The sequence below is a fragment of the Notolepis coatsorum genome (assembly GCF_963971535.1).
Source record: "Notolepis coatsorum genome assembly, chromosome: 1".
Taxonomy (NCBI): domain Eukaryota; kingdom Metazoa; phylum Chordata; class Actinopteri; order Aulopiformes; family Paralepididae; genus Notolepis; species Notolepis coatsorum.
In genome coordinates, this window is record NC_140165.1 from 4906394 (window position 1) to 4918232 (window position 11839).

At 43.0% G+C, this 11839-nt stretch overlaps 1 protein-coding gene across 1 annotated transcript in view; it reads right to left on the reverse strand.

Annotated features, from left to right (window-relative positions):
- Window positions 1–11839, reverse strand: part of txndc16 (thioredoxin domain containing 16) — a gene marked incomplete at its 3' end in the record, with an annotated part of 45183 nt that overhangs the window by 2592 nt on the left and 30752 nt on the right. The window contains exons 11-18 of the mRNA XM_084330179.1: window positions 11663–11789; window positions 10458–10601; window positions 9356–9415; window positions 8408–8612; window positions 7369–7505; window positions 6872–6956; window positions 6563–6704; window positions 1743–1930 (exon numbers count right to left, since the gene is read on the reverse strand). Coding sequence (XP_084186305.1) covers window positions 1743–1930; window positions 6563–6704; window positions 6872–6956; window positions 7369–7505; window positions 8408–8612; window positions 9356–9415; window positions 10458–10601; window positions 11663–11789 — 1088 coding nt within the window. The remainder of the gene's footprint in view (window positions 1–1742; window positions 1931–6562; window positions 6705–6871; window positions 6957–7368; window positions 7506–8407; window positions 8613–9355; window positions 9416–10457; window positions 10602–11662; window positions 11790–11839) is intronic.

Below are 11839 nucleotides of genomic sequence, written 5' to 3' on the forward strand. Positions count from 1 at the left end.
AATACTGTTACCAGAGAGACAGATCAATAATACTGTTACCAGAGAGACAGATCAATAATACTGTTACCAGAGAGACAGATCAATAATACTGTTACCAGAGAGACAGATCAATAATACTGTTACCAGAAGGGATGCACCGATCCGATATTGGTATCGGTATCGGCCGCCGATAACACTAAAATAGCTGGATCGGGTATCAGTAAAAAAAATTATAATTTAAATGGATACAATTTAAAAAAAAAATTATAAAGTATTATAATAATAAATAAAATTATAAATAACAATTCAGTACATTTATATCTATGTGTTAATTTTGTCACATTTAGTTTCACTAAGTTAGGAAAGTAATGTTTTAAGTCGAGCCTGATGTTGCCTCTTGCACAAAAGAATGATCCCAGTCTCTTCCACACAGTGACAGTGAGGCATACAGTTTATTAATTGAATGAATGAAGTTTATTTTCTGTCTTTGTTTACAACAAATCAAAAACACACTTGTGATCCTTTACAATTTTATTTTTTTTATCTACTTTTTCTCCTCGCTTTTTTCTGTATTTTTCTCCCATCCCAATTTAGTCGTTATGCCAATTCCCCCCTCCCCTTCCTGGTTGTTGCGCGCATTTGCCCCCCACTTGCCGGTCTAGGGAGCCCTGAAGTCTATCACATGCTTCCTCCGACACATGTGGAGACAGCCAGACGCTTCTTTTCACCTGACAGCGAGGACTCTCATTGGTGAGGTGTAACGTGTGGGAGGATCACCTCCCCAGTTCCCTCCCTCGCTGTGCAGGCGCCCTCACCGACCTGTAGGAGTCGCTGTTTACGACAACCAGGATACACCCCACCGGCTTCCCACCCGCTAACACTGCCAATTGTGTCAGTATGGACGACCGACCAAGCTGGAGGCACCGCTGACAGCCGGATTCGATACCAGTGTCTCTTGCAGTGGTAGGCAGACGCTTAGTCCGCTGCGCTACCTGGCCGCCCGGGGATCCTTTACAATTCTTAAAAACTAAATATATTTTAATATACATTTAAAAAAAACGTGGAATTTATTTAAATTTTTTGAAAATACAGTTTGAACAATGGGTATCGGATCGGTGTCGGTATCGGCTGATACCCAAACCCAGGTATCGGTATCGGGACTGAAAAAGTCGGATCGATGCATCCCTACCAAAAACAGATACATAGTACTGTTACCAGAGAGACAGATAAATAGTACTTTTACCAGAGAGACAGATAAATAGTACTTTTACCAGAGAGACAGATAAATAGTACTGTTACCAGAGAGACAGATAAATAGTACTTTTACCAGAGAGACAGATAAATAGTACTTTTACCAGAGAGACAGATAAATAGTACTTTTACCAGAAAGACAGATAAATAGTACTTTTACCAGAGAGACAGATAAATAGTACTTTTACCAGAGAGACAGATAAAGAGTACTTTTACCAGAGAGAGACAGATAAATAGTACTTTTACCAGAGAGACAGATAAATAGTACTTTTACCAGAGAGAGACAGATAAGACACACAGACAGAGAGACAGAGAGACAGACAGACAGACAGACAGACAGGCAGACAGACAGGCAGACAGACAGGCAGGCAGACAGACAGGAAGACAGACAGACAGACAGACAGACAGACAGACAGACAGACAGACAGACAGACAGACAGACAGACAGACAGACAGACAGACAAACAGACAGACAGACAGGCAGACAGACAGACAGACAGACAGGTACCTACAGGTGAATCCAGCAGGCCAGGTATCTGTCCATATGTCTCTCTCCTTTCTCCACCACTCCTCTCATCTCCTCCTTCACTCCCTCGCTCTCCCTCCTTCCCCTCTCGTCCTCTTCCTCCCCCAGGAAGAGAAGGAGGAGGGGCTTACCCAGAGACAGATAGGAGGGGAGGTTTTCAACCGTCAACTCAGGCTGGGGAGGCAGAGAGAGAGAGAGAGAGAGAGAGAGAGAGAGAGAGAGAGAGAGAGAGAGAGTGACAGAGATTGAGCATTCAGTCGCCATATAAACAACATATAAAGGCCTTTACAGAATGTTTGGGAAGGGTTGCCACAGTGATGGGCAACGACTACGACTATGCGTGCACCTCATGGTACCAAAGCACCTCAAAGGCGCTAAAAACTAGATTACAAACATCACAAAACAAACTGGTCAGACTACTGCTTGACCTTACCCCTATAGAACCCACCTCACCCCTGCCCACTTTGACAACATATAGGATGGCTTAGAGTAGACGACAGAGTACAGCAACTTGCAATGGGCCTGGTCTACAAGATACACTACACCACACAGGTACCCATGTACATGTCGAAATACTTCCCAAAGGTCAGTGAATACCACGCCCACAACACCAGAGGGAGCTCCACAAATCATGTTAAACCCAGATTCGGCTCAAACAAGGGACTAAACACGTTTAGCAATTATGCCACAACAATGTGGAACGCCCTACCCAGTACCCACAGCCGTAAAAATATGTGAATCCCTACCCACATTCAAAACCGCTCTTAAAGAACACCTACGGGAGGCTGCAATTCGAAACTGGCCACCGTAAAGGTCCATGTATGTTATGATGTCATGTATGTTGTGTATGTCATAAATGTCACTATGAATTGAAAATGGGGGTCCCTGATGTAAACAAGACAAACGTCTTTCTCTGGTCTGCATCCCCTTAACCCTTTAAGGACCAGCCACAAGTTAACTCGTGTTTCGATTCCACCCGTTGAGGACCAGAGCCACGAGTTAACTCGTGGCAAGTTGTTATTGTTTTATTCCATATTAATAAACGGATCAAGATCCCGGATCGACTCTGCAGATTTACCCGCCAGATTTAAATCGGCGACATGCAATACCGGCCAGATCCTCTTAGGGGCGCCATCGCTCCACTGCAGTATCATTGAGGCCGAATGGGAAAATAATTTTTTTTACTGTCTGGGGCGTTTCATATGAGCCTGGATCCCAGCCGAACATCCTCCATCTTTGATCACGTTACGGAACGCAGATATCAGCCTTGAATAATGGGATTTATGATCAGCCAATGGACATATCGATCTACCAGATGCCGATGAATAATGACGAAATGCTGCCGGCGATCACATGGGCTGACGGTAGGATACTATTCACCCAAATTACAGCCGGATTGGACATTGTTGTAACACGCAAGCGATCGATCAGTGAATATGGCTACTTGAACGCACACTGTATTGCTAATCAATAATACTGATCGGCGTCCCCCGCCGCCCCCATTTCATCCATAGATGCTCTGTAATAGTCCGGATGCTAAGCAGTTTGTTTTATTTCATTCGTATATATACAACAGAAATGGCGTTTGATATAACGTGACTAGCCTTTAGCCTCATATCTAGCTTCCCAGAAAAAAGACGAGACGAAAACTGCGATAAAGCTTATATTCACGACACTATAAAATGACAACCAATCGATGGATTTTTTGTTTCTTTAAGCCATTATGAAGGCACGGTTTACGCACTCAAGTGACAATGAGAATGGACAGATAGCAATACTATAAAGTATATATATATAGCTGTTAGAAAGTACATCGGTTTGTTGACAAACCCTGGTCGTCCAGAACCATATTACACTGCAAACCGTGGTCGCCAATGTGTTAACAATTGTGTGTATTGAGCCATACTGTATTGTACCCATTCTGCAATCTGTTAAATAAAGTTTTCATTCATTCATTCATGGGAAATTTCTAGGGCTGACCTCGACTAGTCGACTAATCGATCAAAAGGAGCCGTAGTCGACTGCCAACCTCTTAGTCTAATGCAATTTTTTTTTTTAAATGTAAGTATAATCTAAAAAAATTAATTATTCTTTCCAAGAGCAAAGAGGCATAGAAGCGTGGTTGATTGATTGATTGATTGAATGAAAACGTTATTAACAGATTGCAGAATGGGTACAGTACAGTACAGCTCAATACATACAATTGATGTTAACGCTAATGGCGCGCATACCAGCGAGGCTAACTGCCTAAAAAAAACGGGCACAGAGGCACTGAAAGAGGATTTCACCCATCTAATGAACACACTAGACAAATATCAAGATGTATCCATCAGGGCGGCTGGGTGGCGCAGCGGACATTGCGCTCGTCACAAACGCAAGAGACACCGGGTTCGACTCCGGCTGTCTGCGTTGCCTCCGGCTTGGGCCAGCCGTCATACTAACTCAATTGGCAGAGTTAGCGGGTGGAAGTCGATGGGTGGTAATCTGGACATTGTGGACAGCGACTCCTACAGGTCGGTTGGGGGACGCCTGCACAGCAGAGACAGGAAATAGCGGGGGTAGTGTGAGCCTCCCACACGTTACACCTCACCAATGAGAGTCCACGCTGGCAGGTGAAAAGATGCAACAGGCTGCCTCCTCGTGTATCGGAGGGGACACATCATGCAAGGCTTCTATCCTCCCTACAACCGGCCAGTGGGGGGCATATGCGAGCAACGTTCAAGACAGGGGAGGGGAGAATTGGCACAGTGGAATTGGGATGGGAGAAAAATAGTAAAAGAGGAGAAAAAGTGGACCAAAAAAAAAATATGTATCCATCAGTGGACCAATTGCATGCTTTCGCAGAAGCCTTCAGTTGACTCCTTCAGACATTAAGCACCCCCACAGCCCAAATGGAATGATAAAAAAAAAATATATATATATATATCCTTTTTTTTTATAATTTTTTTGGACTAATAGTCAATTATCGGCAAATTTCGTCCAATCATAGTCGACTATCCAAATCCTTAGTCGGGGACAGCCCTATAATGACTATTGTATTGATAACACGCATAGTATTTTACAAATGATGTTTTTTATATTTGATGAATGTGGGCAATGAACCTTTACCATGCTTGTATCCATTGTTGTCTCTTCATTGTGCTGTTGAGTCTGAGCTCCAAACTAAAACATGTCAGTACCTGCAGCGCCCCTGTATTGTTGTGTGTTTGACAAATAAAGAACTTGAACTTGAATGAACTAAATGGGTTTTATTTCAATAAATTAAATAAAAAAAGCATACACCGGTGGGCGGAGCCTGAACACAGAGTGGGTGGAGCCTGAACACAGAGTGGGTGGAGCCTGAGCAGAGTGGGTGGAGCCTGGACACAGAGTGACACCGGTATCACCGACTACCGCTACCTGTCTGCTAGGCCTGTCCCCGACTAAGGATTTATATTGGCCGAAATTTGGGGGGGGGAAGGGGGGGGGGGGGGGGTCATTCCATTTGGGCTGTGGGGGGTGCTTAATGTCTGAAGAAGTCGACTGAAGGCTTTTTGTCCTCTGCGAAAGCATGCAATTGGTCCACTGATGGATACATCTTGATATTTGTCTAGATGTCTAGTGTGTGAAATCCTCTTTCAGTGCCTCTGTGCCCGTTTTCTTATGCAGTTAGCCTCGCTGGTATTTGCGCCTTTGCTTTTGGAAAGAATGATGAATGAATTATAATAATTTTTTTCTTATTTTTTTTGCAATCGACTAAGAGGTTGGCAGTCGACTACGGCCCATTTCGATCCATTAGTCGACTATTCGACTAGTCGAGGTCAGCCCTACTGTCTGCATACGAGAGTGAGAGCATTTGCCAGTGATATTCAGTATTTACAGTAGTAAGGTTCACCAAACTGGTTGGACAGACCGACAGACTGACAGACAGACCCACGTTGCCGTCCTTAGAGCAGCGCGCTAGTTAAAGCTGAGACCACTTATCTATAACTGCGTGAAATCAATAAGTGGCATAACTTATCGATTATTTTTGCAATGGTAAAAAATTATTTTAACTTTTTTTTTTATACTTTATACTATACTAAAATACTAGGTCTTGTGGCTTGTTTTAGTTAAAACATCCCCCATTTCATGTAAATTCAGGTGAATTGCAACTCTGCACTGTGCATTCAACATGCAGTGCACTCCTCCATCACACCCAGAGACCACAGACTATAACATGAGAAGGATCACTGTGGTCGTTTTGAATGGGGAAATCTGTAACACTAAAGACGGCGGCAACGACAAAGAATTGCTGGAAAATAAACATAAATATGTTGTTTAAATAACAACAACAAAAAAAATATATATACACATTTAAAAAAATACTAATATAAATATCGATATTTATTAGGGATGTTCGATATTGACTTTTTTACCGATATCTGATATACCGGTATTGTCCAACTCTTAATTTCCGATACCGATATCAACCGATACCGATATATGCTGGGTTTCCCCCCCCCCAAAAAACACAACATTATGCATACTTTTCTCAATAAATAAAATAAGAATTCGTTCTTACTTGCTTGCCTGGGTAAAGAAAGGTTAAATAAATGTTAAAAAAAATATATATATATATAAATAAATATATATTTTTTTTTTGTAAAACCGATACCGATCATTTCCGATATTACATTTTAATGATAATATCGGTAGGCCGATAATATCGGACATCCCTAATATTTATAGATCATTTTGTCCCGATGTATCGATTCTTCCAAATGGCATGTCGTCTCAGCCTTAGCGCTGGTGAGACTATGTTTGGTCCGCGTGGCCCAGACTCACCAGCGCGCTGAGCAGGGAGGAGCGGACCAGCGCCAGCAGCTCTCCGGAGGAGGGGGGGAGGGGCAGAGGGGAGGGGGCCGACCGTTTCCAAGGAGACGGAAACACCAAAACCACCGGGAGGTCCACCGCATAGGCCGCTGCCCTGCACACACACACACACACACACACACGCACACACACACATGCACACACATGCGCGCACACACACATGCACACGCACGCATGCATACACAGTAAACAGTAATGTTATACTTCAAATACAGGAAAAATTACCAATGGAGTAAAAAGTTAATAAGTCAAGTTTGTTACCATTGGTCAGCCAAGGTGTCCATCAGCGTGGCTGTCATCACCTCCCCCCTGAGAGAGCTGCATGCCTCTAAAAATACTGGTACACCTGTAGAGAGAGAGAGAGAGAGAGAGAGAGAGAGAGAGAGAGCGAGAGAGTCATCATCATCATCTCCCCTCTGAGAGACCTGCATGCCTCTATAAACACCCTCAATGAATTCACAAGAAGAAAAAAAATTCTTTAAGGTTATTTAATGAATGCGAGAGAAAAAGAGAGACAGACAGACAGACAGACAGACAGACAGACAGGCAGACAGACAGACAGACAGACAGACAGACAGACAGACAGAGAGACAGACAGACAGACAGACAGACAGACAGGCAGACAGACAGACAGACAGACAGACAGACAGACAGACAGACAGACAGACAGACAGACAGACAGACAGACAGACAGACAGACAGACAGACAGACAGACAGACAGACAGACAGACAGACAACACACACACACATTGCCCACCTGTATCAGTGTGTGACTTAAACAGTCCCAACACTTTGTCAGGCCTGTAGCCAGAAGATATGTAGGGAGGGACTTCCTGTAGGAATGATGTCACTTCCTGCTCAGATGACAGCAGGACAGGAGATGCCAGACGACTCCTAGGATTCACAAACACACAGAAACACACACACACACACACACACACAGCCCTATTTCTTAAAGATGCATCTAGCTGATTTTTAAATTGAAAGTTGAAGAAATAGGTGAGGAAATTCAAATAATTTATTTTAAGTGTCTATATGTAAGAGAGTGTGTGTAGGTGCATGTGTAGGTGTGTGTAGGTGTGTGTAGGTGTGTCTAGGTGTGTCCAGGTGTGTGTAGGTGTGTCTAGGTGTGTGTAGGTGTGTCTAGGTGTGTGTAGGTGTGTCCAGGTGTGTGTAGGTGTGTCTAGGTGTGTGTAGGTGTGTCTAGGTGTGTGTAGGTGTGTCCAGGTGTGTGTAGGTGTGTCTAGGTGTGTGTAGGTGTCTAGGTGCGTGTAGGTGCGTGTAGGTGTGTGTAGGTGTGTGTAGGTGTGTCTAGGTGCGTGTAGATATGTGTAGGTGTGTGTAGGTGTGTCTAGGTGCGTGTAGGTATGTGTAGGTGTGTGTAGGTGTGTCTAGGTGCGTGTAGGTGTGTGTAGGTATGTGTAGGTGTGTGTAGGTGTGTCTAGGTGTGTGTAGGTATGTGTAGGTGTGTGTAGGTGTGTCTAGGTGCGTGTAGGTATGTGTAGGTGTGTGTAGGTGTGTCTAGGTGCGTGTAGGTGTGTGTAGGTGTGTGTAGGTGTGTCTAGGTGTGTGTAGGTATGTGTAGGTATGTGTAGGTATGTGTAGGTGTGTGTAGGTGTGTGTAGGTGTGTGTAGGTGTGTCTAGGTGTGTGTAGGTGTGTGTAGGTATGTGTAGGTATGTGTAGGTGTGTGTAGGTATGTGTAGGTGTGTGTAGGTGTCTGTGTGTGTATAGGTGTGTCTAGGTGTCTGTAGGTGTGTCCAGTTGTGTAGTGGGTGTGTATCTTTCATCTCTTACAGCATGATAAAGCTTAGCAGTGCCTCACTACCCAGCATTCCACTGTAGTGCTGAGCCTCTTCCTGGGGGCGGAGCAACAGCACGGTGGGGAAGGCTGTGATTGGCTGGAAGGGGAGAGGTGAGGAGCCGATTGGCTGAGCAGCACAGAGGTCGGTCCACTCGCCACAGTCGACCACACCCATCTGTATGTCTGTAATGTCCTCATCTAGAGACCAATAAATCAATCAATCAATCAATCAGTTCATCAACCCATTGTTCAAATCAGAGTTGTGTGAAGTGTGTGGTTAAAGCTAAACTCTGTGATATCACCAAACTCTTAAAAGTATGTGCATTGCAGTTTGTGGGGTATCACTCTGGAATGGTCTGGATGCGAGTATAAAATTAAGCAATAATATCAATCAATTTAAAGGTAGATAAAAACAAGCACTTATGGACACATATAAGAGAGAGGAGCTTGAGCAGTAATGACTGCCTAATACATATTTTTTCTCATTTGGATATTTGGATATATTAAAAAAACTGTACTTTTATTTTATTTTTCATTATTTGTTATATTATTTTTATTTGTATTCAATTATAATGTAAACTATTGTAAGGAAGGGGCAGAGCTTTATACGTTTTTTTTTTACTTCCCCCTGTTCCTTCTCGAACACTTATTGTATGGAAATAGTCTTTGACTATTTACCTTTTTGTTTTTTTAAACTTGTTTTATGTTTCTATGTTCGAGACAAATAAAAAATCAAATCAAATCAAATCAAAACAGCTACCTCTAGGCAGAAGAGCCCCTCTTGTTTACATGTTTTGTTTTGGTCTGATGTGTGGGTTGGATTTGAGTGAGGATGAGGGAGGGCCTGCTACTGCTGGTCAGTTATATGTTATATATATATATATTAGGGCTGTCAGTCCATTCAAATATTGAATGGTGATTGATATAGAGTTGGTGTTCACCTGCCAGTCTGTCAGACAGCTCCAGGAAACAGCTGAGAAAGGCCATGGATACAGCATCCCCTAGTGGACACACAATGTATTACAACCAAGTTTCAAGTTTCTTTAATAGTTGTCATACAGAAGTACAGAATACTTTTATACAAAATGCTTCTTACTGTTACGCTCCAGAGACTGTGCTAGACAAGATAAGTATGAAATAAAATAGTATAGCATGTAAAAATAGAAGTAAAAATAGAAGTCACAGTGTTCAGTATAGACATATGTACAATGTGTTCGATGCAGAATAGAAGTAACTGAGTTACCATATAATATACAATATACTATGCACAATATACTATGCAATGTACTAATATACAATACTATATAGTGCAACGCAGAAATGGGATGAGGTACAATTTAGGTACAATTTACAGTAAGGTGTACAAGTTGTAGTGCAAATCCACACAAGTATTTACTCTATATTATGATATAAATATAGACTGACATGATGATGAGGGTTGTTATTTAATCATTCATACTATTGGAGGAAAATGAGAGTCTTTATGTTTAATACATGTAAATGTAATCAATCTATCTGTCTCTATGTGTGTGTGTCTGTCTGTGTCTGTCTGTCTGTGTGCGTGCGTCTGTGTGTCTGTCTGTCTGTCTGTCTGTGTCTGTCTGTGTGTGTTTGTCTGTCTGTCTGTCTGTCTGTGTCTGTCTGTGTGCGTGCATCTGTCTGTCTGTCTGTCTGTGTCTGTCTGTGTGCGTGCATCTGTCTGTGTGTGTTTGTCTGTCTGTCTGTCTGTGTGTGTTTGTCTGTCTGTCTGTCTGTCTGTGTCTGTCTGTGTGTGTGCGTGCATCTGTCTGTGTGTGTTTGTCTGTCTGTCTGTCTGTCTGTCTGTCTGTCTGTCTGTCTGTGTCTGTCTGTCTGTGTGTGTGTGTGTCTCGGTCTGTCTATCAGTCTGTCTGTCTATGTGTGTGTGTATGTGTGTATGTGTGTGTGTGTGTGTGTGTGTGTGTGTGTGTGTGTGTGTGTGTGTGTGTGTGTGTGTGCTGTGTGTATGTGCGTGTATGTGTAAATGTGTGTGTGTGTGTGTGTGTGTGTTACTGGGGGACTTACATCTCAAGTAAAACAGCGCCACCGTGAGGCTGTGTAGTGCTACAGCGGAGCTAAAGTCGTCGGAGGTGAGCTGGGTAACAGAGTCCATGTCCAGTTGACCTCTGACCCTGTAGACGCCCTCGGCGACCTCGTCATCCAGCAGGTCTTTAAAATGTAGAAAATATCCATTACACTAACCCTACACTATCCACAGTGTAGAGACAACCAATACATTTAAAAAAAAAAAAAATGTATCCACTTTTTCTCCTCTTTTTCAATTTTTCTCCCATCCCAATTACCCGCTGTGCCAATTCTGCCCTCCCCTGTCTTGAACGTTGCTCGCATATGCCCCCCACTGGCCAGTTGTAGGGAGGATAGAAGCCTTGCATCACGTGTCCCCTCCGATACACAAGGAGGCAGCCTGTCACATCTTTTCACCTGCCAGCGCGGACTCTCATTGGCGAGGTGTAACGCGTGGGAGGCTCACACTGCCCCCCGCCATTTCCCGTCTCTGCTGTGCAGGCGTCCCCCAACCGACCTGTAGGAGTCGCTGTCCACAACGTCCAGATCACCACCCATCGACTTCCCTCCCGCTGACTCTGCCAATTTAATTAGTATGACGGCCGGCCCAAGCCGGAGGCAACGCCGACAGCCGGAGTCGAACCCGGTGTCTCTTGCGTTGGTGACGAGCGCAATGTCCGCTGCGCCACACAGCCGCCCCAATACATTTATTTCTACACTGCAGATACTGTACAACCTCATTCTATGGTAATATGTAGATATAACCTCATTCTATGATATAACCTCATTCTATGGTAATATGTAGATATAACCTCATTCTATGGTAATATGTAGATATAACCTCATTCTATGGTAATATGTACATATAACCTCATTCTATGGTAATATGTAGATATAACCGCATTCTATGGTAATATGTAGATATAACCTCATTATATGGTAATATGTAGATATAACCTCATTCTATGGTAATATGTAGATATAACCTCATTCTATGGTAATATGTACATATAACCTCATTATATGGTAATATGTAGATATAACCTCATTCTATGGTAATATGTAGATATAACCTCATTCTATGGTAATATGTAGATATAACCTCATTCTATGGTAATATGTAGATATAACCTCATTCTATGGTAATATGTAGATATAACCTCATTCTATGGTAATATGTACCATACCCTAACCCTAACCCTTACCAAGTGTTGACCAGTTGTCGTCCTCCTCCTCCTCCTCTTCCTCCTCTTCCTCCTCCTCCTCTCTTGGGGTGAAAAGCTCCATCACCTCCTCCAGGTTGGTCAGAGACAGATATTTGACCTCTGAACCCTGGATAATAAATAATAATAGTAGTAATAATGATCAATAATAATAATAAT